At 45.8% G+C, this 27,439-nt stretch overlaps 1 protein-coding gene across 2 annotated transcripts; it reads left to right on the plus strand.

Annotated features, from left to right (window-relative positions):
• The first annotated feature begins 4,463 nt into the window (after window positions 1–4,463).
• On the plus strand, window positions 4,464–27,439 carry MCM3 (minichromosome maintenance complex component 3). Of its 2 annotated transcripts, XR_013830203.1 has the most exons (19): window positions 4,464–4,902; window positions 5,899–6,011; window positions 6,437–6,645; window positions 7,116–7,246; window positions 9,436–9,674; window positions 10,138–10,246; window positions 10,934–11,087; window positions 11,427–11,558; window positions 12,161–12,369; window positions 14,361–14,535; window positions 14,877–15,003; window positions 15,807–15,957; window positions 18,395–18,535; window positions 19,027–19,130; window positions 19,637–19,722; window positions 20,152–20,221; window positions 21,613–22,109; window positions 23,272–23,435; window positions 27,130–27,439. XR_013830203.1 is itself a non-coding variant. In XM_079934378.1 (17 exons), exons 1-17 carry the CDS (start codon window positions 4,825–4,827, stop codon window positions 21,809–21,811), a joined length of 2,427 nt encoding a protein of 808 aa, XP_079790504.1. In that variant the 5' UTR covers window positions 4,464–4,824; the 3' UTR covers window positions 21,812–22,356. The 2 variants fall into 2 exon arrangements, 1 of the variants encoding a protein (XP_079790504.1); XM_079934378.1 differs by lacking the exons at window positions 23,272–23,435; window positions 27,130–27,439 and having other exon boundaries at window positions 21,613–22,356.

The following is a 27,439-nucleotide window of genomic DNA, read 5'->3' on the forward strand; positions in this document are numbered from 1 at the left end:
AGAGTGGAGTTATTAATAGAGAATCTCATATGCTGTAGTCACTCAGCAAGTTTTTGGTAATTTCTCCCTGTAAGTCTTTAAGGACTGAAGCAAACCTCTTCAAACAGAGCTCCTGTGAAATTTGTGCAATTAAGAATGGGGATGACCTTTTATTTCTCAATTATACCTCAATAAAACTGAAAAAAAAAAACCCAAAAGAACGAAGATGACTTTTCAGGGACTAAGAAACCTGGCTGCTGAAATTAACCTTGGCAAATGACAATGAATCAACTATGTTGATTGGCAGGTCAACTATGTTGTCAAATCTAACGGGCAAATCGGATCACTGATGCTCTCTGGTTCCTGGCTTTTCCTGCTCTTTGTAGCATATCTAATCCAAAAGATTACAGGAAGCAAAAGATGGGGCAGAGGCTATGGGGCTCTCCTGTCTTTACCAGACACGCTGGCTAACTCCAGGGACCATTTGGTCTTCTTCCATAATGTTCCTTAAGCATGAAGTAAACGCCTCTGATGGCTTTCAACACTGGCAGAACCTGAGCCAACCAATACTCTATGAATACTCCTTTAGCCAATTTGCAGCAAAGACGGTCTCACTCAAAGAAGTGTGTGAACTGGTTCCACTGTAAACTTTGGGTGGGAGTGGGAAGGGGGCTTGAATTTGGCTGTTTGAATTGTTCCAGAATGTGCTGGTGTGCTTCCCTCCTTTCTCCCCAACATCTCTTGACCCCTCTCCAAACACTAATTACCACCAACACCACCACTATCACCACCACCAATGGTTAACATTTATTTAGTGCTTACTATATGCCAGACATTTTTCTCAATATTTTCCATCTGCTATGACTTCACTGAATATGCAAACCATTCTTTGAGCTGGATGCTACTTCTGTTCTAATTTTGAAGGTGAGAAAACCGAGGTACAGAGTGGTTAAGAGGGCTTCCACAGTTACACAGCTAGTAAGCAGAGCAGTCAGAAAAAGAAATGGGTCTGCTTGTCTTGGTGCTGTTGACCCTAGCTACAGCATCGGGAGAAGCTTCTGATTGGTCCATATCACAGAAGAAAACAGATCTGCTTGGTTAGGGAAAGCCTGGACCTGTAGGTTATTCCTTAAGCTGCTCTGAAACCTAGAGGTGTAGTTTTTGACCTTCAAAATTTTGTGGTCTTTGAGTTTAATGTCAAAAAGCTATAATGGATTATGGCACTTCCGGAGTGCCTACAGCTAGGGTTTTGTGTGTTCCAGATATTCCTTTTATTTTCACTTTTATTTATTTATTTTTAAAATTGAAGTATAATTGACTTACAATATTATATTAGTTCAGGTGTACCCCATAGTGATCTGATCATTTTATACATTACAAAATGATCCCCAGGATAAGTCTAGTTACCATCTGTCACCATACAAAGTTATTACAGTATTATTGACTATATTCCCTGTGCTGTTAATACTAGTTACTAATCACAGGTGTTGTTTGAAAAGTTCTGCAACTTATAATATTGTTCATTGGTTTGAACAAAGATATATATCATTTGGTAAGTATAAATAATATTTATTATGGGTTTGTTCTGTGCAAACCCAAACTTTTTGGTCCTTGAGGACATGGAAAACTGTAAGTATTACATATACTCTGCAATCTGTTTTTCACCAGCTTCCTGCATACTTTTGCTCTACAAGGAGTGAGACTGGTTTAGGTCTAGGGTGGAATGAAAAGGGATGCAGAGGAAAAGCAAGAATGTAAGCAGATATGGAAACCATAGATGCCGTGCTTCATCAGGTGACACCTGCTTCTTCATTCTGGTAGAGGAGGGCGCTGGCTCCACCGGACTCTATGACATACATATGAATGCCCCTAACTTTTTTCTTTTAGCACCTGATTGATTGTCCTTTCTGAGCAGTTTGGAGGAGCAGGGAATAACGAAGGAAACACTTTCTCTGCTCAAAGATCTCACGCCCTAATGAAAGGGAGAAATACCAATTAAATATCTGAGTGTCACCAACAAGGACCTACTGTATAGCACAGGTAACTGTGCTCAGTACTCTGTAATAAGCTAAATGGGAAAAGAATTTGAAAAAGAATAGAAACATGTGTATGTATAACTGAATCACTTTGCTGTATACCTGAAACTAACACAACATTGTTAATCAACTATACTCCAATATAAAATAAAAATTTAAAATAAATCTGAATGTCCTTCACAGATGAAGATAAAGACATTAAGGGAAATCAAGTCTTTATCCAGAACCACGGCAGGATGGTTCCATGTGCTGAACTCCACAATTCTAAAAGGAATTGTTGGGAATTCCCTGGCCGTCCAGTGGTTAGGACTCCGTGATTTCACTGCCGGGGGGCCCGGGTTCAATCCCTGATCGGGGAACTAAGATCCTACAAGCCCCATGGCACGGGGGGGGGGGGGGGGGGGGGAAGGAATTGTCTTTACAGTTTCCAAATTTGCCATAGGTTCATGGAATGTTACAGATTTTCTAATTTCCTCATCTTTTATATGAGAAAACTAAAGCCCACAGAAAAGTGTGTTAGAGTCAAAGGTTTGGTTTTTATATTTCTACTCCTTTGGACTTTCCATTGGAAATAATTTGATTTCTTGTTTGAACTAAGCTTCCAGGTTCTTTTAGTGTTAATTTCAAGTTGTTTTCAGAGAAGATAATATTGTCAGCATTACCTTCAATACAGTCACAAAATGACAGTATGATCAAGTGATAATGGTATTCTCAAGTTAATGAGTAATTATCTCTTACTACATAATTGCAAACAGAATCTTCATCTAGAATTCCTTTCTTTCTGTTTTCTTTTTTTTGCCTGTTTTTATATATATATATATACATATATATATATATATATATATATATATATATATATATATATATATATATATATATAAAGCGAGCAGGCAGATGACAGCCTTTTTCCTTTGACTAAGGATTGATGTATCTGCCCGCTAGGATGACACACAAAAAATGCTAACTATAAACTGTATAATAACTAAATATATATATATACACATACAAATAGAAGGCATATATATTGATATTGTTTAGGCAGCTTATACTTAAAATACTTAAGTACTTAAGCACAATGAGTCCTGGAGACCCTCAAACATAATACTTAAGCACAATAAGTCCTGGAGACCCTCAAACATAATTTAATAATTAGTTGGCCTAAATTTCAAATATAGAATTACCAGGTGTCTAGTCCTGTTCAGTAAAATTAAAAATACATGCAGGGGGCTTCCCTGGTGGCGCAGTGGTTGAGAGTCCGCCTGCCGATGCAGGGGACGTGGGTTCGTGCCCCGGTCCGGGAAGATCCCACATGCCGTGGAGCGGCTGGGCCCGTGAGCCATGGCCGCTGAGGCTGCGCGTCTGGAGCCTGTGCTCCGCAACGGGAGAGGCCCCAGCAGGGAGAGGCCACAGTAGTGAGAGGCCCGCGTACCGCAAAACAAACAAACAAACAAAAAAACCATTTAGGGACGATGGGACTGCTCCTTACTGTGCACTGGGTGGTTACGGGGATGTATACATAATAAAAATTCATTGAGCTGTATATGTAAGATTTGTGAATCTTACTGTATATAAATTACACCTCAAAAATAAAGCTAAAAAATCGAAACAGGGCTTCCCTGGTGGCGCAGTGGTTGAGAGTCCGCCTGCCGATGTAGGGGACACGGGTTCGTGCCCCGGTCCGGGAAGATCCCACATGCCGCGGAGCGGCTAGGCCCGTGAGCCAAGGCCTCTGAGCCTGCGCGTCCGGAGCCTGTGCTCCACAATGGGAGAGGCCGCAACAGTGTGAGGCCCGCGTACCGTACCGCAAAAAAAAAAAAAAGAAAAGAAAAGAAAAAAATCGCAATATGCAATTGGTCTTTTATTTATCATTTCAGATTTGCTATATTTTAATTACTAATCGATACTTAAGAGTGGCTTGAAACACCTTTTTTGTTTCTCCTTGTGTTTAAGTATCTTTCAATAAACTAAGTTTTTCAAAATGAACTTGTGATCTTCTCATAAGGCGAGAAAACCTTTAACTTACCCGTTGGCAAGTAGGATGGTGCAGTAATTACGTCCAGATTTTCGTTTTTTATGGGGTACTTCAAGCCACGGTATTCAGATGGCAAACGGGTCTCACTGAACTAAAGAACCTCTCCCAAAGATGCTGTGATTCTATTTTCCACCCACAGATTCTCGAAATTCACTTTTTCCCCCTGGATGCCACTAGAGGTTGGTGGTTTGAAAAACATACCTGATTTGAATATATTTTTAAAACGATTTGCCTTTATGTTTTTGTTTCCCTGCGTTCTAAACCTCCATGCTCTGACGTCTAGTCTACTTTCAGCCCAATCTCCGGGCTGAGTTTCTTTACTCTGCAGCAGGTCAGGAAACCACAACTTGAAAAAAAAAAACCCTTATAAAACATCCGGAAATAAGGGGGAAGACTATGACTCCCAGAATGCAGTGCTCCCAGGTCTCGCCGGCCCTCCGGCTGCCCAATGAACGGGCTCCGCTAGCATCCTCTCGTCCTATTGGTCAGCTTTCCCGTCAGTAAGGGCGGAGCGGAGAGGGCCCCGGATGGCACTTTTCCCGCCACAGCGAGGCGCCGCGCGGAAAACTTGGAGAAGAAGCAGCTCTCGATTGGATACTCTCTATTCTTGCGTAAGAGGATTCAGCCAATCAGAATGTAAATACCCTACAAGATACCCCGCCCCTTCCTTAAGGTTACTTTTGTTGGCGGGAAAAGTTGGGAAGTTTTAGCGCTGGGGCAGGGTCAGCCAGGGGCCCTCAGCACGGCTCCGGTGGCAGAAGTTTCCGTGCGGCGAGCATGGCGGGGACCGTGGTGCTGGACGATGTGGAGCTGAGAGAGGCGCAGAGAGACTACCTGGACTTCCTGGACGACGAGGTGAGAGAGGCGCCGGGTCGCGAGACTAGGGCGCTGGGAGACTTAGGGCCGCGCACGGGCCGAGGGAGGCCGCGGGCCTCCAGGCGGCGGCTGCGGGGCAGCGGCTCGGGACCTTCCGCCCTTATCTCGTAGCTTTCCTAGAGGCGGAGTCAGTGGTTAAAAGCGATCCTGTGACTTTTTCCCAGGTACAAATGGCCGTTCTCGCGAAAGGCAACAGGTTTCCTCCAAGTGCAAACCAGCTGCAAAGACCACGTTGATCACTCCCTGCTCTCTTAACTTGAGGGGAGGGTGAGGGGAAGGACGGCAGGAAAACGGTAGTGACCCGCCGCATTTTAGGGTCCCCAGGTTTTAGTGACCGACTTCCTAACCGGAGATTTGGCCGCAATCTTTTTCCATATCTAGTGGGTTGCGGAGAAAGAGTATTGGTATGCAGATAAAGGGGGTTTTACATGCAATTTAAGACTGACAGCCGTGGAACGTTGGTAAAAACATCTTGAAGTGTTGATAGTGCTGTTTGTAAATGTAGCTAAGGCTCCCTACTCCTAGGTCCGGATGTAGGAACTCTTTGTATATTATACAGATGATAGGGAAATGAAATATTTTCATTCCATACAAAATTCTGCAAGGAAAAGTCACTTTGATATGCATATTAAAAGTCCGTTTAATTTACACTTTGACAAAGTTTTTATTTGTTGTCCTCGTAGACTTACGAGCTCGTTTTAATTCCCCATTAAAGGTTGAGAAATGACTGCACACAGAAGAGCTGTTGGTGATAATAGGAATAATATGGACCTTGAGGAAGTGATTATAATTCATACACTGGCCTCTTAGGGCGTATTTGGAATCCGAGGCTAGTGAGTGAAAACGTGGGAGAAATTGGGGTTCAGATGTGCCGCAGAGATGGATATATTTTTCTTGCTGTGAGAGCTGCCTCTGTTTAAAAACATCTGATTTTTGAATTTGTGGCTGCTGTGGCATGCGGTGGCTATTTTGCAGGAAGACCAGGGAATTTATCAAAGCAAAGTTCGGGAGCTGATCAGTGACAACCAGTACCGGTTGATTGTCAACGTGAATGACCTGCGTAGGAAAAACGAGAAAAGGGCTAACCGGTGAGTGGTTGGGGGTCTCCAAGGGCACATCCTGGCCCTGAGTGAGAATGGCTCCCCTCTCTTCCCTGGATTGGAGCAGGCTTCACAGGAGAGGACCTGGATGAAATGTTTTTGACCCTGAAGCCCTTAGTGTCTCACCAGCTCCTATGTTTTTTACCTCTCTTCCCAAAGTAGGTGGTGGACATTTTCTTCTCAAGAGCTCCTTGTTCCATGTTTAACTGAGTATCATTTATCCATCGTTGAATTAAAAGTTGGCCCTCAGTTCTGATGTATTGTACTGGGCCTTGTAGGATGGCAGGAGAAAGTAGAAGCTAGATTTTGCCGTCAAAGCTTTGATGATCTAAGAATGTCCACTTCTGTTTTGTGGGTCATTTTTTGAGTTCTGCCCTGTCTGCCTAATGATTCTTTCTCTCGCCCGTCTGCAGCCTCCTGAGCAATGCCTTTGAGGAGCTGGTTGCCTTCCAGCGGGCATTGAAGGATTTTGTGGCCTCCATTGATGCTACATATGCCAAGCAGTATGAGGAGTTCTATATAGGCTTGGAGGGCAGCTTTGGCTCCAAGCATGTCTCTCCCCGGACTCTTACCTCCTGCTTCCTTAGCTGTGTCATCTGTGTGGAGGGCATTGTCACTAAATGTGAGTGGGCTAAAGTGGGGGACTAACGGAATGGAGGTGGCATAGGCTTGGGGGGCTGGAAGGCAGGAGAGGTGGAGTAGAGTTGGGGAGCTAATGGCTTCAGAAAGGTGGAGCACTGAAATTACGGGGTGAAACTTGGAGGAGCTCAAGTATTGCACAATAACTAGGGGGACTTTGAGTGACCACCTGTGCCAGCAGAATGATGAAGTTGGCTGAGAGTGGAGGAGTCGTGGCTCTTGGCAGTCTCCTCATTCTGACCGGGAACTCCTACTACTTCTCAGTCAGGATCAGCTGTACTTGAAGTTTTACTTGGATTATGGTGTTGTTCTAGGTATAAAGGTGAATTAATGACAAGTAGTATTGAAATTGCTTAACTAGTTGGAAGAACACAGTATTTGGAGTCATCGTGGGCTTGCCGGGGTTACATCCTCCTTCTCACTGTCTAGTTGGGTGACTTTCCATTCCTATAGGCTCTCTAGTTCGTCCCAAAGTCGTCCGCAGTGTTCACTACTGTCCTGCTACCAAGAAGACCATAGAGCGACATTATTCTGATCTCACCACCCTGGTGGCCTTTCCATCCAGCTCTGTCTATCCTACCAAGGTGAGGAGAATGAATTGATTGGACCTCTTTAGAGGTTGGGCTCAAAGATGTCTGTTTTAATGCAAGTAATTGAGTAATATCTGAAGTCTTTCTTCTAGATGTGAATAAGATGAAAAGTAAGGATTAATTTGAAGGAAAGATTGATTGCTAGTCAGAGTTTAATATGGAAAGTCCACAATTCTTTTTTTTTTTTAAAGAAAAAATATTTTCTTTAGAAAACTTGGAAAATTATGGAAGAATTGAAAGAAGGAACAAAAGTCATCTAATGTACGTTGATCTTTTAGCAGAGTTATAATATCATATGATTTTGTAATCTACTTAGAGTAATATGGAAAAATACTTATGCAGTAATGTTACTCTGAAATCTCTGAAATCTCTGCAAATATTTTACTGTGGATTTGAGAGAAGGTTGACATGGAGAATGGCTTTAGTCTTGGTGTTCAGATTGGTCTGCATTGAGGATGGTGCGAAGTCTTCTTACTTAGAGACAAGAGAAGATGACTAATACTGATTACTTGATGTCTGAACACATTTTATCTCTGCGTGTCCCTGCCGTCAAATTTTTTTTTTTTTTTTTTTGCGGTACGCGGGCCTCTCACTGTTGTGGCCTCTCCCGTTGCGGAGCCCAGGCTCCGGATGCGCAGGCTCAGTGGCCATGGCTCACGGGCCCAGCCGCTCCGCGGCATGTGGGATCCTCCCGGACCGGGGCACGAACCCGTGTCCCCTGCATCGGCAGGTGGACTCTCAACCACTGTGCCACCAGGAAGCCCCTGCCATCAAATTTTAATTGAGAGCGACTGTATCCAAAGGATTGTCGGGCACTGAGGAGGACACAGATGGAAAGAAGACCCAGTCCTTGTCTACAGTTTTATCAACTGGTGGAGGAATCGTAACATAAACAAGACTGAGTTTCTTAGAATTGTAACTGAGTCATACTTGAGAACCATTTAGTCTATCTCAGGTGAAATGTGAAGCTCAGCGAGCCTCCAGTTAGAACTACTTATGTTCCAGTTAGTGATGGCCCTGAGGACAGGAGCCTGTCTTTTTACTCTCAGGCCAGTTGCATTTCCTCAGTCACCTGGCTCTCTTGTTCATTAAGATCGCTACTTTCTAGAATTTATTCTCCAGGAATTACTCAGGGGTACTCTGCTGATTGCTGTGGCCAAGCTTCTTTGCTCAGGACCTGAAATACACCAGACCAGGTCTCCTGGAGGTTGTCTAGTGTGGTTCTTAAGAGCATGGGCTTTGGTGGACCGTGGAGAACTTCTTTATCCTCTCCCAGCCTCAGTTTCCTTGTTTGTAAAATGTGGAAAATACCAGCTTTTGGGACTGAGTTGTGATGATTACATGAGATAATTTTGTGAAGTTACAGCACAGTGCCTTGCACATAGTAGGCACTCCACAAGTGATAGCTGCTGTGTTTCTAGAAAATTCAAATGGCAAGGAAGTAAAACTTTGAAATGTTTTTATTGAAGTTTAATATACAGAAAAGCTTACATAAGTGTACAGCTCAGTGAAATTTTACAAGCTCTATATAAAGTCAGCATCCAAACCAGGAAACGGCACCTTACTAGTGCTCAGAAGTCCCTCTTGAAGCCACACTGCTCTCGAGATCCTGACATCTAGCAGCTTCGAGTACTTTTCCCTGTTTTTATATTTTATCTAAATGCTCATCTGTGTTGGGCTTCTTTTGTTCAACATACGTTTTTGAGTTTCATCCATGTGTATAGGTGTACTCCATATATTTTCACTGCTGTGTAGTATTCACTCGTGTGGCTATACCACACTTATTTAACCATTCTGTTGATGGCATTAGGATATTTTCTAGATTTTGGCTATTTGGAATAGTGCTGCTGTGAACATTGTAATGTGTGGCTTTGGGTGAACGTTGGTGTTGGGTATTACCTAGGAGTAGAAATACCGAGTCATAGCATAGGGGAAGTAAGGATCTCAGTATAGATGTTAATGCGGCCATGGTCCCTTCTGGCTGTAGATCACCCCTTCCATTAGATGGTTTGTAACTAGAACAGACAAGAATGGAAAAAACTGGAGAAGATATTTGGCGTTTATTGTTCCTGGATACTAATCTCGTGCGGTTTATCTACAAATTATATTTGTTTCCTACAACAAACGAGTGTGGCATTCTAAGACATGGTCGAGATGACTGCCTCTCTGTGTGACTTTTCCAGGATGAGGAAAACAATCCCCTTGAGACAGAATATGGCCTTTCTGTCTACAAAGACCACCAGATCATCACCATCCAGGAGATGCCAGAGAAGGCTCCCGCTGGCCAGCTTCCCCGCTCCGTGGACGTCATACTGGATAATGACTTGGTGGACAGAGTGAAGCCCGGTGACCGGGTCCAGGTGGTGGGGACCTACCGCTGCCTTCCTGGAAAGAAGGGAGGCTACACCTCAGGGACCTTCAGGTAGATGGTTCGTCCTGAGGTGTTTGGAATGCTGCTGGCAGAGTACATTCTGGTAGCAGTCTTTCTCCAGTTTGCCATCTTCCCCAGAGTTACATTGGACTGGTGAAACACTCTACCTGCCTGGGAGATAAAACTCGCCATACTGTCTTATGCTAGAAGTGGGAGTTACTGGTCACATATTACAGCCTCCTGGCTTACCTGGGGGTTTCTTGCATGTTCCCACCTCCCTCCCATACACTGTCCCAAGCTCTGTGGGTCAGCAGGAGGTAAATTCCCAGGGTGAGGCACCATCAACATATTTGTGTCATAGATGAAGAGAATCAGTGGTTGAATTCGGAACAGCTTTGCTTCTCTGTTTTTTCTTTTCTTTATTTTTTTCTGATTTGCTGTTCTAGGTTAGGAGCCTAAGAAGGCTTTGGTGTTAGGAATTGAAAATAGCCTCTTACTGTCCTCTCTGTCCCAGGACTGTCCTGATTGCCTGTAACGTGAAGCAGATGAGCAAGGACGTTCAGCCTTCCTTCTCTGCTGAGGACATAGCCAAGATCAAGAAGTTCAGTAAAACCCGTTCCAAGGTGTGGCGTCCTTTGAGGATTTGAGGGTGGGGATGGATTTGTTAGGGTCGTATTTGGGCATGGCCATCTTTGTACTGCATCAGGAGGAAGGTCAAGGCTTTTTCTCGGAAGTATTTGGTGCCAGCTTCTAGTTTTGAGTCAGTAAGCAAAAGGGTGTTTTTGCTGTTTTTCTTTAATATTTCTGTTGTGCTACCTGCTAAGTGAACCTAATACAAATATTAGGAGTTAGAATGTTAGTGTACCAAGGAGTCTATACGGAATACACCAGTGATACATGGTTACTTAAAGATAAAATATGTTATTTTTGTTTTAGTTCTCTAATTTATTTTTCTTTAAAAAATTTCTCCTTTTAAAGACAGAATGTTCTCATTCAGAATTGAACAAAATCTATGCATGTGTGACAGAGGTTACTGCTGAAGCACAATACATAGTCTTATTAAAACTAAAATGTTTTGAGCCTGGAAGCACTTTTTTTCCTAAAGATTAAAGCTCTGAGCAGGTTTTGGAATCCAGGCTTCCTCTGTGTCTGTTCTGATAATGCTCTGATCGGTGTGAAAGTCTTAGAGAAGAAGCTTTTACAGTTAAGAACAGTGTATTTCTTCAACCATCTTCTGTGGGCTGAAGTGAGTTCATCCAACCCCATGGAGGCTCCTTAGGCTTTTCACTCCGTGGTTGTTCTTCCTCCAGGATATCTTTGACCAGCTGGCCAGGTCGCTGGCCCCCAGCATCCATGGGCATGACTATGTCAAAAAGGCAATCCTCTGCTTGCTCTTGGGAGGAGTGGAACGAGACCTAGAGAATGGCAGCCACATCCGTGGGGACATCAATATCCTTCTAATAGGTACGGTGTTGGTTTAGTCTCCTGGTCTCCCCCTGTGGGGTGTGGTTGCAGGAATCTATCATCTGTCAAATTGTGTGTCTGTACCTGGCTGTGTTTCAGTCCCATCAAAGGGCAAAAGTCTAAAATGAATTTTTTAAATTATTTTTATTATTTCTGGGGTTCCTGATTTATAATGTCTAAAATATATTCTTCTGTGAATGGGAAAGGGAAAGGGAAAGAAATAATATTAACAACCTGTTACTATACATTTCTATTGTGTCAAGAGCTGTGCTAGAAAAGCAGCACTTGCTGGGGGGCAAGGGAGTTTCCAAGAGTCACGGCTGCCCCGTCCCATTACAGGAGACCCATCGGTCGCCAAGTCCCAGCTTCTGCGGTACGTACTGTGTACCGCACCTCGGGCCATCCCCACCACCGGCCGGGGCTCGTCTGGAGTGGGTCTCACGGCCGCTGTCACCACAGACCAGGAAACAGGTATGGGTGGAAGGGTCCTTGGCAGAGGTCCAGCAGTGAGATGAGCATAGATGGTTTGAGCTTGCTCCAGGCGCTGGCCTGTATTGGGAAGATACACTTGAGAGGTTAGTGTGGGCCAGATTGGAGAGGACCAAGTATCTGGCAACAATGGGTGAATTATTGAAATGTTTGGGTGGCCCTCTAGTGACAAGAATGTCTCCTGGAAGGCTGTTGGAAAGAGCTGTGAAGGAGCAACTTTTGACATTTGAAGGGAAATAAAAAAGAAGATTGTACTGCTTTATACGTTAGAGGAAGGGATTTGAAGACCAGTGAAAAGAGAACAGAGATCTAGTTGGGAAATGGCTTGAAGATGAGGATAAAGAGAGGAAATCTGTGAAGGAAGTGTGTTGGAGGCTAGCTGCTTAGATATCAAAGTGGGACAAGGAATACTGTTCAGATACAAGCTTCCTCAGGGTTTCCTCTGAGTCTAGGTGCTGACATCTCTTAACTACACTCTCGTTCTCATGTATGGCAGTGCGAGGTGCTTAGGAAGGAGACTGACATCTAGTCCCGTCCCCTACAACCTGGATGGTAGTGTGTGTTTTTCCCTCCCCACCTCCCAGGGGAGCGGCGTCTGGAGGCGGGGGCCATGGTCCTGGCTGACCGAGGTGTGGTTTGCATCGATGAGTTTGACAAGATGTCTGACATGGACCGCACGGCCATCCACGAGGTGATGGAGCAGGGCCGAGTCACCATCGCCAAGGCCGGCATCCACGCTCGGCTCAATGCCCGCTGCAGTGTTCTGGCAGCCGCCAACCCTGTCTACGGCAGGGTGAGTGGAATCAGGCACTCAACTGTTGTCCTCACCTTCATTTGGTTTTGCTGAGTGACTAGGCTGCAAAGTTTATTCCAGGTGACCTGGGGAGCAACAGGCCACAGACCAAAGTAAGCTTGTCATCTTGTTACTGTCCCTGGTTTAGGGCAGTGGTTCCTCACCCGTTCATCCATGTCAGAATCCCCTGGAAAGTTATTTATTTAAAATAAGTTTTTAAAAATACAAAGAAGAAAACAAAAGTGACCTGCAGCCTCACAACCCAGGTAACCTACACTGACACTGAAATAAAAGTACTGCATGCAGATGGTCGGAGGATTTATGAACAGAGCAGAGAGATATAATAAGGAAATGAATAGCCTGCCTTCTCTCTCCTGTTCCTTTCCCAAGAGATGACCACTGACGGCTCTTGAGTGTTTCAGGAAACAAAAACTTTAGCATGAAAAGAAAAACAAAAAAACAAAACTTAGCATGTGCCAGTAAATACACTATCTCCTTGTTAAGAATTAATCTATTTATCTTTGTTTTTTAGTATGACTATGATGTGCTTAGGTGTAATCTTTTATATTTATCCAGCTTCGGGTTTGCTGAGTTTAGGGGTTTTGTTTTTGTTTTCTTTTAAGCAGCTGTCTAGTATTCCATTGTATGGACTTATAATAATTTGTTTAACCAGTCTCCAAATGATAGGCATTTGGTGTTTTCCCTTTCCCCTCTGCTATTATGAATGAAACTGTAGTGAACATCCCTTTATGTGCATTTTGTTAAGCATTTGGGAATGAATACTTAGCAATGGAATCCTTGGATTAACAGTTACATGCATTTTTATGGTAGAGATTGCCAAATTGCCCTTTTAAAGATTGTACCATTATAATACTATTAACTAATACTTACAGATGCTTTATATTTATTAACTCCTTTCACTCTCACAATAACCTTGTGAGGTAGGTATTATCCTCATTTTACAGATGAGAAAATGAAGGCATAAAAGGTTAAGTAACTCGCTCAAGAGTCACAAGCTAGAAAATGGCAGAGAGGATTCGAACCCAGAGCCCATGCTGTGCTCTGACAACTTATGATCCCGCAGTGAATGAGAATACCTGTTTTGCTGGCATTTTTTAAACATACGGGTGCCTAGTCCCCAGCCCAGAGTTTCTGAATCCAAATCTCTGGGTTGGGGCTCTTGGTAGCTATGGTTTAGAAAGGCTCCGTAGGTTAGTTCTAATGCATAGTGTGGGTTGAGAACCATACAGTTTTAGATTAATGGTAACACGTGTTACGTCATTCTGAAGAATTTCTCTGGGGAACGTAGGGAGAAGATGGCAGGTCCTGGAATGTGAACGTGGCCAGAATCGTTAATGTTACCTACGAGGTTGTCAGGCCTCTGACTGACGTGGAGAGGCGTCAGCTCGTAGGCCTGGGAGTTGAAAGATAAAGAGTATAGGCGTTCTTGAGTCCCAGGAAAACCTCCCTTGATCCTTAAGACATTATAGTTTATAGATTATCACGCGTTTTTGTTGAGACTTTACCCAGTACCTTCTGAGTAAGGAAGCCAGAGGCTCCAGGTGTTTTTGGCTTAGCCAGCTTGTCATGTCTTCATAATAAGTAGGGAAGAGGGACTCATCTTCCAGAGCTAGTCCTGCCTCTGATTGAGGAGCAGAGTGAAGCTTGGGGAGGAGAAGGCTGGTTTTGAGACCCACAGTCAGTTTGCTAGAGGCAATGGAGCGAGGAGGTGGGGCTCTGTTTACCTGGAAGGAAGGGCGTGGGGCTCTGAGCTTGCTCAGGTCAGCTGAGCGTCAGAGGAGGGCTGCACATAGAGGAAATGAATTCAGTTTCTTAGTAGCCTGGAAATGCTTTACATCTTCACTGCTTATTCGCTTTGCGTTTGAAGGTCTGGTCTTCTGTTCTCACTCACCTAACCGATCCGGCCTCCTTGTTCTTTCTTCGCATTGATGTTGTCTCCACTCTCCTTTTTTCTCGTGTTCCCCACCCAGTACGATCAGTACAAGACCCCCATGGAGAACATCGGGCTGCAGGACTCACTGCTGTCCCGATTCGACCTCCTCTTCATCATGCTGGATCAGATGGATCCCGAGCACGATAGGGAGATCTCAGACCACGTCCTCAGAATGCACCGCTACCGGGCACCTGGCGAGCAGGACGGTGACGGTGAGGCCGGGGGAAGAGGAAACCTGACTGAGGGGAGGGCACCTAGACACAGGCCGCACTCTCAGACCCAGCCTGGCGTTGGTGGGCGTGGTAGCATCTGGGGTGATGTGGAAGGTGCCCTCGCCTCCCTGGTTCCTACGGTGTGTCTCTTGTCCATTTCAGGGTCTGGGAACACCTTTGAGCCTCTTCTGTGGGCCAGGTGGTTCTGCCTCCTTATTTGTGGGGCTCACGTGTCTGCTTCCTTCTGGGTCCTTGCTTTGAGAGTCTTGTATCTCTTCAGAAGAAGCGATTTCCCCTGGGTTCAGCTCTTTCTTATTCTTTCTCCTGACTTGGTTTTCCAGCTATGCCTCTAGGGAGTGCCGTGGATATCCTGGCCACGGAGGATCCCAACTTTAGCCAGGAAGACCAGCAGGACACCCAGATCTACGAGAAGCATGATAGCCTTCTGCATGGGGCCAAGAAAAAGAAGTGAGCGTTCTTCACACCTCTTCCTGGAGGGAACCTGAGATTTGTGTAGAGCACGTTTATATGTGCTGCCCAGGCCAAGATCATGCTTGGGGTCGTAATCATGGGGGCCTGTTTTCTCTTCTGGATCCACAGATGCACCCTTTTTCATGGCCACTTGCCGTGTGAATGTTCGTGGGTGATCAAGCTTAGGTTCTGGTCTTTTCCTAAAATGGAAGGCTTTGACGCCCACCTAACTGATGGTGGGTGTGTCATGTTACCCGTGTACATGAAGTGTTGCACAAGTCTCGTGGCCATTCGTGGTGAGCTTTTGTTGAAGGGGCGGTAGATCGCAAGCACTGGAAATGTTGCAAGTAGATTTGGATAAAGGAGACTTGTGCTCAGTGCCTGACATGTGAGATCCCATTCCTCTATTTTTGGCCTTGGTGCAGTTGGAAGCATAGTGTAATCTTCAAACCTGTTGGTTTAAGAATGTGGAATTTGGAGTCAGAAAATGAAATTTGAGTCCACTTAAGATTCTCTGAGCCATAGTTTTCTCACTAATAAAATAGGACAGATAACACCTACACTTCGTACCTAAACTACCTACTTCACAAGTAATACCTAAGTAACACCATAGAATTAAATAAAAGTATGTGAGAGGGTCTTGTACATGCTGTGTATGAATGGGGTTTGTGACACTGGGTTCCAGGCTGTAGCTCTGCTCTGTCACGTGACCTTGACTTCCCTGAGGAGGGGCAAGGCTACGACCCCAGGCAGGTGCTGGGCTGTGGCAGGGGAGTGAAATTTGCCGTGTGCGGGTCCAGGGAGAAGATGGTGAGTGCAGCTTTCATGAGGAAATACATCCACGTGGCCAAAATCATCAAGCCCATCCTGACGCAGGAGTCGGCCGCCTACATCGCAGAGGAGTACTCATGCCTGCGCAGCCAGGACAGCATGAGCTCGGACACCGCCAGGGTGAGCCTGCCTGTGGGACAGTGACCGGAGGGTGACCGGAGCCCCTCAGGATGAGGCTGGGGAGGGAGTCCCTGCTCCCTGGGAGCACTGGAAGCATTTTAACTGAGTGATTCCTTACCTTTTTCTTTGTGGCCTGAAGGGCTTCCTGTTACACTACTGTAATCATTTCCTTTTACAAAGGAAAATGCAATGTGAACCCCAGAGCTAATGTGTTTCTCATGAGTTCAGATGACATTGGCCTCCAGAAGCTGTGATTTATTCAGCAAACATGTGGGACTTCCCTGGTGGTCCAGTGGTTAAGACTCCGCGCTTCCACTGCAGGGGGCACGGGTTCGATCCCTGGTTGGGGAACTAAGATCCTGCGAGCCGTGCCACACGGCCAAAAAAAGAAAAAAACATTCAGCAAACGTGAGCGACTTCTGGGAACTGAGTCTCTGTTCTTACGTGCAGTCCCCCAAGAGCTCAGTCCTGGGCCCGGGAGGCAGAAAGTAGATGAAAAGGTCATATATACCTATAATTATATACCACAGTGTAGTACCCAAAGGGGAATGAATGTGAAAGACAGTTGGAGTGTAGATGCAGAAGCTGTTAATTTTTCCTTTAGACTTTCCAGAAGGGATATGAATGTCAGGGAAGGATTCCCAAAGGGTATGATATTTGGGCTGGACTTCGAAAAAAAATTAGGAGTTGCGTAGCCATGATGATCATCCAAGGCTATTTCTAGAAACCTAATACACCTGCCCGTGAATTTATCGAAGTCTTTTGGGGCAGTGTAGTTTATATAGGTAGGATTTCACAGCAGAAAGACCCAAGTCCCAAACCATCATGATGTGATAGAGACATAGACTCTTGGATTCAGACATGACCCCAGATCATCTATTCCAGACTTACACCCAGACAAGAATTTGGAATTCCTTCTGGAATTCCTGCTGGGACTTCCTTGACACCTCCAGTGACAGCATGCCTGCATTGAAATCACTGCATTGAATCACTACATTGAATCACTGCATTGAAATGTTAGAATATTCTTCTATTTATTGAGCTTAAACCTGCTTCTCCATGACTTCTACCCATGGGCCTTAATTTTGTTTTCTGGAGACTGCGTATGACTTATTTTCTTCAGATTAAACAGCCCCCTGTCTTCTTAATTGTTTTTCCTGTCACATGAACATGTTCCAGTGTGTCAAAGGCCCTCTCACTGAATACAATACACTATCTTAGTTGTGGTCTTAGTGGGATTGGTAAATCTCTCAGTTTGGACTCTGTAGTTCTGCTCGTGTAGGCTAGGATTTCATCAGCTTTAGGTTATTCAAGAATTGGAGTTTACGATGGAATGTATAAGCTACATACTCTGGTAGCTTTCTAAATCATTAAAAAAATTGGTGAATTTATTTAAATATGAATGTATTTGTTTTTGAATGTCAGATTGGCTGTAAGTGATCATTTAGAAAACTAGAAAGCAGAAGTGACCAGATACATCCCTGAAGCATCATAGGATGGGGGACGGGAGGTGTGGTGGAAAGACCAGCCCTGGGCTCTGACCCCAGGGCTTCAGTAACGTTTGCAACTTGTGCACATCCTTTCACCTCCCAGGTCGCAGTTTTTCAACCCATAAAATGAGAAGGTTGGATAATGTCAGGGCTGCTTACCTAGGAGGGCACATCAGAATCATCTGAAACTTTTTTTGTTTTGGCTGCACTGCACGGCTTGTGGGATCTTAGTTCCCCGACCAGAGATTGAATCCGTGCCCTAGGCAGTGGAAGTGTGGAGTCCTAACCACTGTACCAACAGGGAATGAATTCTTAAACCAGACATTCTGATCCATTAGACCAGGGATGCCATTCAGACAATAGCATTTTAAAAAGATGAACCCTCCACCACCCCCCACCCCCCCATTTGGGATAACACCCACCCCTTTGGGAACCACTTGATAAGAACATGTCAGAATTGTGCTTCTCCTCTGGACCTAAGTGGGTTTACCCAACTTTAGAAAGTTTGTCCTCAGATAACCTCTCTCACACCCCCATGTAGTATGACATTAGACAAATTATTGGAAGCTCTTTGAGTCCCATTTTCCTCATCTCTAAAGCTGCTCCAGGTTATTAAGGCTGTTGACTGACACAGTGAACATAAAAGCAGGATCCTGGCGCGTTGCAGGCCTGCGGCAAAGGTTCTTCCTCACTTTCCTCTCCAGCTGTAAGATGCTGGATGGTTTTCTTCCCTGTTCACCTCGTTCTCCCTCCCTCAGCCCTCAGTCATGTTTCCTTGGTTGTTTTTATCTTTCTGAATTTTACGTACTTTTTTCTGGCTCCATGGCTTGGTTTTTCCAGAGGTTTTCTGGTGGAGTCTTTCCCTCTCTGTGTGGTGGGAGTGACGGGCATGACCGGCATGCCGTGGGGGGACTTGGATGAGTGGGCCCCCTTGTCTTCTCCCCCAGACGTCTCCAGTGACAGCCCGGACACTGGAAACTCTGATTCGATTGGCCACGGCCCACGCCAAGGCCCGCATGAGCAAGACCGTGGACATGCAGGATGCAGAAGAGGCTGTGGAGCTGGTCCAGTACGCTTACTTCAAGAAGGTGAGCATCCAGGTGCTGGGCCTGAGGCTCCTCTGAATGAATTGTCGGAGCTCGTGCCTCACAGCTGTGCACGGTTGACACCTGTATCTGGGTTGTTGGCGGAAAGCAGCGTCTTTCCACTGGCCTTCCCCTGACTTAATCTCTTTGCTAGCATGGGGGTTGTCTTAAATTTAAACTAAACACCTGATCTATAAAGAAATGAATTGTTTTTCACTTAACCATTACGGGATAGACTTTTTTCCATTCATTTCTGTATTCAGTGAACGCTCCTTGAGCACATACTGTGAGAAGGGTATGGCACCCAGCTTCCAGCAGCTTCAAGCATGGGTCGCAGCCAACCCCTGCCCCTGGTCCTGGACTCAGGAATGAGAGAGTCCAGGTCATCAGACCCAGGGAGTCACTGCTATCGATGGTGCAGGAGGGACTGTTCTTTACTCAGTCCCTGGCATCTGTGACCCTCCTGCACACCCACGTGTGGCTTGGTGTCCTAGGTTCTCGAGAAGGAGAAGAAACGTAAGAAGCAAAGTGAGGATGAATCGGAGACAGAAGATGAAGTGGAGAAAAGCCAGGAGGACCAAGAGCAGAAGAGGAAGAGGTCGGATGAGTCACCGAGGAAGGAGATGAAAGACTTAGATTAGGGCTGGGGAGGGGCGGAGGGGGTCAAGGCTGCGGGGAGGGGTGACCAGACCTGTGCTGCAGTGAGTCAGAGTGTGAAGGTGACTCGAGCAGAGAGGGTGACAGCCCCTTTGTCCTCGGTGTGAAGCTTTTGGCCTCTTTCCTGCTAGGGAAGGGCTAAGTAGAGGAGCAGTAACCCGCACGGAGGCTGTTGAGTCCACATTTCAGAAGTCTTTCCTCCAGGTTATCTTTTCCTCTCACACCTGTGGTTGAATTTATGAGGGTGGGCGACAGAGAAGAGCGTTGGGAAGCAGGGCCTGCTCGTGCTCTAGTCCAGAGACGTTTGGTCTCTTTCAGAAAAGGCAGCAGTTTGTACAGGCCTGGGCCTAGTGTTCCATTTGGACTGTATGTAGATGGTTCTCTGTGGTCAGAGGTGCAGGACGGAGCTCACCAAAGCCCGTCCCTTAACTGCTGTGGGCACTTTAGGAGGAAGACCCGTCACTCGGATGCCAAGGATGGGGACTCCTATGACCCCTACGACTTCAGCGACACGGAGGAGGAGATGCCTCAGGGTAAGCGAGCGGCCCCTAGTGGTACGAGGTGGTCGCTGACTGCTGACCCTTCAGTGCTCTGCCTGTTGCGTTTGCTGGTGGGCTCCCAGTGGGCTCCCCACTTGGGACCCTGTGTCTAAGAGGTCTGTCCACGAGAATCCCAGGAAACTCAGTCAGAACTTTGGAAATAAGCTTTGCCCCCTTGTCTGCTTCCTCCCCGGTGAACTGTGCTCCTTGCCAAGCCTGGTGTGAGCGTCCCAGATCCCGTGTGCTGAGGGTCCCCTGTCTGACTTGAGGCCTTTCTCCCTGCCTGCCCTGGCTGGCCCCCGAGGGCCCCAGGAGTGAGTGTTGCAGGCTCATGAGGGCGGGGTTGGAGAGGGGCCTCTGGGCTCTGTGGACATGGCTTCACCTTGTCGTCCTCCCACTCTCTGCCACCCTTTCCCCCTCAAGTGCACACTCCAAAGGCGACAGACTCACAGGAGACCAAGGAGTCCCAGAAGGCGGAGTTGAGTGAATCCAGGTGAGGAGGGAAGACCTCTCCCCGGGATGGTAGGAAAAAAAGCTGTTATCAACGGAGCTCAGAACTAGAGGCCCGAGGGTTTTTAGAACAGTTTCTACTCTGATGACAATTTCAAACTTGAAAAAAGTTGCAAAAATAGTGTAAAGAATTCTTTACACTCTTTACTCAGAATCCCCAGTTGTTTATGTTTTACCATTTGCTTTATAAATAATTCTCTCTGGGAATTTTAAATCAATACCCTTGTGAGTTCAGGAAGAAGGGTCATAGAGCAAGGACAAGTTGTGTCTCACTGTAACCTTGGGTTCCTCTCAGTAGGAGATATATATATATATATATATATATATATATTTTTTTTTTCTCCTCACTGAACTGTTGTCATTTGTTTTGAGATAAAGAATTTTTACCACTAGAGGTTCAGAAAGTTTTATCTATAAATTTTATGTTTCCTGGATTTCAAAGTAAGTCCACGGCTAAGGTTTGCTGTTTTCTTTTAATACCTTAACAGACTCAAACAGTGTCTTCACTGAAAAAAGTTTGAACAAATTGAAAAGTATTTAGGAAAAAACATTAAGATCAAGTATAATTCCATCCCCCAGGACAACCATTGAACTACATTTTTTTTTTTTTCCTTTTTTTTTTTTGCGGTAAGCGGGCCCCTCAGTGTTGTGGCCTCTCCCGTTGCGGAGCACAGGCTCCGGACGCGCAGGCTCAGCGGCCATGGCTCACAGGCCCAGCCGCTCCGCGGCATGTGGGATCTTCCCGGACTGGGGCACGAACCCGTGTCCCCTGCATCAGCAGGCGGACTCTCAACCACTGCGCCACCAGGGAAGCCCCATTGAACTATATCTTAAAGCACTTTCTGAATCAGCACATGGAGATCTCTTTTCAATGACTGCAGGGTTTCCATAGTATGGATGTGTAAATTTTTATTTTTGTTTTCTAATGGTGGACATTTACCCTTCATAAGACTGCTGTTGACAGTAAAACATTCTTAACATTTATCACTGTGCAGTGGTGGGGGAAGAGCTGTGGGGTTAGCTTCTAGGAATGGATTCCTGGGGTCAAAGGAGATGCACTTTAAAATTGTAGTACATGTGACTAACTCGCCTCCCAAAGATGCCATCCAAGTTTGCGTTTCTGCCGATGGTATATGGATGCCAGTTTCGCACATGCTCAGAGGCCTCTGGTTTTTAAAATGCTGTTATTTCTCACTGTGCAGGAAGCTCTGTACTACAACAGCTTAGCTTTAAGGGGGAAGCTTGGGCGTGGAGCAGCCGGGGCAGGCTGTGCAGTTGGAGGATGCCTGTGCTGATAGACCGCAGCATCGATCTGGCCTGAGAGCACGTGGGCCTCTTCCTGCTCCTTCACCCTGTCTTTCCTGTCCTGGGCAGGTTGAAGGCCTTCAAGGCGGCCCTCCTGGGGGTGTTCCAGGAAGCTCACGCACAGTCGGTGGGCATGAGTCACCTCACAGAATCCATCAATCGGGACAACGAAGAGCCCTTCTCCTCTGCGGAGATCCAGGCTGCGTTGAGCAGGATGCAGGATGACAACCAGGTCATGGTCTCCGAGGGCATCGTCTTCCTCATCTGAGGGCCCTTGTCTGTGGACGGTGGGGTTCGGCCAAGAAAGTTTCTTCCCATTTCCTCCTCCCCCTCCCCCCAGCCTATGCGTTCATTCCCTGAATGTCAGTGTTGAATTGAACTGAAGCGGAGGACGGATGACCAAGCGGAGGCAGTGCTTGGTGGAAGCCTGGGGATGGGTCATGAAAGCTGCTTCAGGGTTAAGAGAAGCAGAAGGTGCGCAGGATGAAGACGATGCATCTTCACTGCAAAAGACTGGACCACACTCCTCACGGCCCCTCCCCAAACAAGCCACACCATTGTTCGCTGTAGGTAACATGACTTCTGAGTATTTTGGGGGGCACAGCTGGTTTCTGTTCATCCTTTCTGTGTTGGCTTTTTATCCCCCCACCCCCGAGCACTTTGGTCTAGAACAGACTTTGGGTGTTTCTGTGCTGATGGAGAGAAGCTCTGAGGCAAGTCCTAAGGCCAAGAAAGCTTGCTTTGCAGTAGCACTAGTTGACTTATACGTACTTTAGACTCAAATATCCAAGACGTTGAATAAACTTACCCATTGTGACCTTAATACTGTGTGATTTTATGGACATATTTAATTGTGGTTTTTTTCCTTAAAAGCTCCGCCCTGTGGGATGGGCTGCCCGCGTTTGGCCTGAGTCACCACAAGGTGGCAGCAGGCAACTGCACTCTGGGGGCTAGGCCTTCTCTGGGCAGATTTCTTCCTCAGGGATGCCAGCATTTATTGGTTAAAGCTGCAAACCCAAACAGCCGCAGGAGGCCAGTGAGTGAAAGTCCGGGAGAGTTGACCCTTTGCCAGGCTTTTCTGAGCAGGAATCAAAGCCCCTTCATGGAGAAATAATACCCAATACATCAGATGCCTCAAAATCATGTGAATTCTTGCCCGTTAAGAGATCCCCTTACAGGAGCGTTATGAAACGTTTCTGTTTTTAAAGGGTTTTTTTTGATGTGGACCATTTTTAAAGTCTTTATTGAATCTGTTACAGTGTTGCTTCAGTTTTATGTTTTGTTTTTTTGGCTGAGAGGCATGTGGGATCTTAGCTCCCTGACCAGGGATGGAACCTGTACCCCCTGCCTTGGAAGGCGAAGTCTTAACCCCCAGACCGCCAAGGAAGTCCCTTTATGAAACCTCTTAACACCTGTTGTCCAGCCCTTAGGGTTTGTTAGTTTGTTTGCACAGAAGTTTGTGGAGGGGCCAGGGCGGGACTTCTATCATCTGTATGGTTTAGGTAGCTTCTGAAGAACTTTTGAGGTTACTTAAATAAAAAGAAAAAAAAAGTGTGACTTGATGACGGGCCTGGGTCACCTGGATTGGAACTGCTCTGAGGAGAGGCTGTGCAGGTTCCCAGCCATAAGATCCGGGAGCTGCTTCCTTGTTGCTGAGGGCAGCCTGTTACCCTGAGGTCATGAGGCAGTAGGTGAGAGTTCAGGGTCATCTTCCTGGTTTTTCCACAGATGTGAAATCCAAGTCCTGTTGGGAGAGCTCTAGAGAGTACAGTCCAAGGAGCGGGCAGTGGTGCCAGCGGAGGAACTGGACGCAATTGCACACCGGCAGCGAGTCCTGCATTGTGCTGGGTGCAAATGGAGGACCTGATGCTCTGGAGACCTCCAGGCTGGGGGTATATATACGTCTAATGTGTCAGTGAAAAGTTGAAAACTACAAAATATGATTTATATGCCAAAGGAGAGTGCACACAGTGAGAGCGGAAGGAACTGAGGGGCCATGAGGGAGACTATCAGGAAGAGGCGGGAGCTTCCGATGGGGTGCTGTAGGAAGAAGAGCTAGGGGCTTTTAGGATCCCCTCAGATGAGCATTTCCTTATTGAAAGGCTAAACGCTTTGTCAATAGGACTTTTGTCCTCTCTCCTTCACACCTGAAGAAACTGAGGCACAGGGTGGGAGAGTAATTAGGTGCATACCGGATTCAGCAACAGCTGTAATGCCACGTTTAGCCACAAGAACGGAAGGTAGCACACTGTATTCAGTCGTCAAAAGGGATGTCAATTGTACTAAATAACCTGACTCTTAGGAACTCAGTGAATCTTCACGTTGACCTTTTAAAAACTTGTGTGTGTTGTTTCCCAACTTAAGCAACATAAGAAGGTTGCTAAGCATTTAAAGGAAATATTCCTACTCATTGTCCAGAGCCCCATCTTCCTGCTGCAGGGACATGAACGAGGCTGCTGGGCAGGGGTGAACTGGTCTGCGGGTCAGTGCCCCCTGAGGGCATCACTGTGGCTTCGCAGAGATCACGGTGGTGGCCCCGATTCACCGGGGGGGGGGGGGGGGGAATACACGCTTCCTTATCCACGTGCTTCCTTCCAAAGGAGAAGTCTGTTTCCATTTAGGTTTGCCACCTGAAAGAGTTCAAATAATTTGTGGGGCTTTGAGAAATCAGTTGTATCTTGAAAAATTTTATCCTTATTCTTTAACCCTCCTGGATAAATGAAGTGTCAGTATGAGAGAGTTGTCAAAACAGACAATTGGTAAGTGTGGCAGGAATCTAGTCCTCTGCCGCTTACCGAATAACTTCAAGTGTTGAACTGCTGGTTAATTCATCTGTAAAATGGGGATAATTCCTGCCTTTGCAGGGTGCTTGTGAGGTGACTGAGGGCAGCTGGTAGGTGCTAGCCGGCAGGGAAATACTCCATGGTACTGCCATTATCACCTCAAATTCCTGGTTCCACTAAAACAAAGTGATTCTTTTTTTTTTTTTTTCAAAGTGATTCATTTTGATGTGTTTTAAAAAGCCCACAATCCTTTGATCAAAACCATTTAAAACGATTTCCCTGTGTTGAATCCCCGAGCTCGGTCCCTTTCCCTGCCTTTCCACGCTTTCCTCGATGGTCCCTGTGGCTCTGACTCAGGCCCGTCTTGCAGGGAGGACCCCTGCCTCAGCTTGTGACAATGGGCTCTTGAGCCGTCTCCCAGGGACAGAAGCCTGCCCCGGGTGGGCAGTGTCACCTCAGGCCTCAGAAGAGCCCTGCAAGGTGGGGTCATCAGGACAACAAGGAGGAGGAAGAAAAAGAGGAGAAGGGGGGCTTCCCTGGTGGTGCAGTGGTTGAGAGTCCGCCTGCCAATGCAGGGGACACGGGTTCGTGCCCCGGTCCGGGAAGATCCCACATGCCGCGGAGCATGCGGGTCCGTGAGCCATGGCCGCTGAGCCTGCACGTCCGGAGCCTGTGCTCCGCAATGGGAGAGGCCACAACAGTGAGAGGTCTGCGTACCACAAAAAAAAAAAAGAGGAGAAGGGTTCCCCGAAACCAAAGAATCAATAGGTTGTCCTCATTTTCCCTGAGTTTTCAAACTACACCAGCTGTCCTACTGACTCCAGACTTTTTCTGGGGTGAAGTTTCCCCAAAGGGTGTAGTTCGTGGAATCAGGCAGGTGCCAGGGTCACCTGTGTGCTGGCTGCCCGGCTGTTCCATCCTCACACCAGCTCTGAGTCCTTCCCTCCCCGCATCTTCTCCCCGCCCTCCCCAGGAGCCACGTGCCACCACTTCTGCTCCCCAGGAGGGGAGAGGGGAGGTGGGGCGTTTTGCCCTGGTTCTGTATGCGCAGGAAATCTCGCCAGAGAGCCAAACGCTGGCAGAGGAAGTGAGCCCTGCGCTGGGCAGCAGGGGCCCTGCATTTGAGTTCCTTTCTGGCAGTAAGTGGCTGATTAACGTGCCAGGCTGGCCAAGCCGCTTCCTTATTGGTTTCTTTATCTGGAAAAGGAGGTGGTTGAACTAGGTGATTTCTGAGGTCCCTTCTGGTAATGCATGAGACACCCAGTGTCAGTTCTACCCAGAAGACATGTTAGCCCTGGCAGGCAGGTCAGAATGAGTCGACCATCCTGTTAAACACACTTTTTGAGGGTAGTAATATTTGTGCTTCTCGATTTTGTGGGTGGAACTCCAGTATGTTTCCAATTATCTCAAGGAATTGTATTTAATTCTTAGAAAAAATTTAGAATAAAATTAATTTTTGTTTAACCCCATTTTAATTTGCTGAAATATAAACCTAGTTCCTTTTCTTTTTTGGGTCTGCTGCCTCGGTGATGAATGCTGGTTTCTGCCTGGTCCATTATTAACCAGCATGGAATCCTACCTCATTCTCTTCAGTTATTCCTCAAGGGAGAGAATTAAGATTCTAAATTCTTTTCCTAAATATTTTTACTATGAAATTCTGAGTATTTTTCCATAGCCTGTAGGAGGATATTAGCCTCTGCTAAGAATTACCCTTCTGACAATAGTTCTCCCAGCAAGTACTTTTGTAGCAAGCTAAGCCTTCTTACCTTTAAGTTTCCAACATTTAACCTTGACATAGAAAGGTCAGCTCGTGCTGCTAGTCTACTAATTTAAGTAGATGGAGTCCTGAATGAGAGCGATGACAGAGCTGGTAAAATCTCCAAAAACACAGCCTAAAGTTGGAATTTAGAACTATGGGCATAGTTCTATTTTTAAAAACTATAATTATGACTAATAAAACAACATGGAGTATTTAGGAAAACAGAGAACAAAAAATTATCTTACCACCCTAATATAACTACTATAATTTACTTTGGGTGAACTTTAAAACCAGTTTTAAAGGTGACACTTCACAACATAACACTTCACAACATACCCTACTATAACTACTATAATTTACTTTGGGTGAACTTTAAAACCAGTTTTAAAGGTGACACTTCACAACATATCCAGTGGTATCAGCAAGTTACAGATCAGGTGTTTTGAGACTGAGTTTCATATACCACAGGAATTTAGGGATTAGTAGTTTTAAAACTTTGAACTGAAAGTCAGATTTCTAAAAATCTTACTACAGAAGAAGTGCAAGAATTCAACCTGTCACATTGAACTTTATTGATAAAAAAAAAACTAAGCAAGTTAGAGTTAACCTAGGCATGCTGTTCCAAGCAAACTCTGACTCCCAGAAACAGTTTCTCTGTGCACTTGGTGATTGGGACAGGTGGGAAGGGGTTGGCCCTGCTAATAACAACTATCATGGTTAAGGGCTTACTATAGACTAGGCACCACATAAATTATCTCCATAAATCTTCCCTGCAATCCTGTGAGGTGGGTTTTATGATCCGAATTTTACAGAGGAGGAAATAGGTTTAGAGTAAGATTACATAGTTTGCCCAGGGTCTCATGGCTAGTTGATGGTGGATTCTAGATCCAAACCCAGGGCCATTTGATTTTTGTTTTAAATTTTATTGAAGTATCGTTGATTTACAATGTTGTGTTAATTTCTGCTGTACAGCACAGTATTCAGTTATACATATATTTACATTCTTTTTCTTTTCTTTTTTTGGCTGTGCCATGTGGCTTACAGGATCTTAGTTCCCTGACCAGAGATTGAACCCGTGCCCCCTGCAGTGGAAGCGTGGAGTCCTAACCACTGGACCACCAGGGAAGTCCCTATACACTCTTTTTCATATTCTTTTCCATTACAGTTTATTGGATATCATTTCCACTCCCACTCTCACCTTTTTAAAATTGCCAAATTTACTCTGGTTAGAATTTGAAATTAATTTTTATGATCTCATACCATTCACTTCTCATATCATACCTTCAGTAACACTTGCAATTCAGTGATATGTAAGTGGCTTAGAAATTCTTCCTATCATTACACATAGCAAATG

Source organism: Stenella coeruleoalba (genome assembly GCF_951394435.1).
Source record: "Stenella coeruleoalba genome assembly, chromosome: 10".
In the NCBI taxonomy this organism is placed as follows: Eukaryota; Metazoa; Chordata; class Mammalia; order Artiodactyla; family Delphinidae; genus Stenella; species Stenella coeruleoalba.

What these genes read in the sequence shown, in the direction of transcription:
- MCM3 (XM_079934378.1), top strand. Translation starts at nt 4,825, where the DNA reads ATGGCGGGGACCGTGGTGCTGGACGATGTGGAGCTGAGAGAGGCGCAG. An exon ending in CATGGGGCCAAGAAAAAGAA is followed by an intron (nt 15,004 to 15,806) that starts GTGAGCGTTCTT and finishes GTGCGGGTCCAG; the next exon opens with GGAGAAGATGGTGAGTGCAG. An exon ending in TGAGCTCGGACACCGCCAGG is followed by an intron (nt 15,958 to 18,394) that starts GTGAGCCTGCCT and finishes CTTCTCCCCCAG; the next exon opens with ACGTCTCCAGTGACAGCCCG.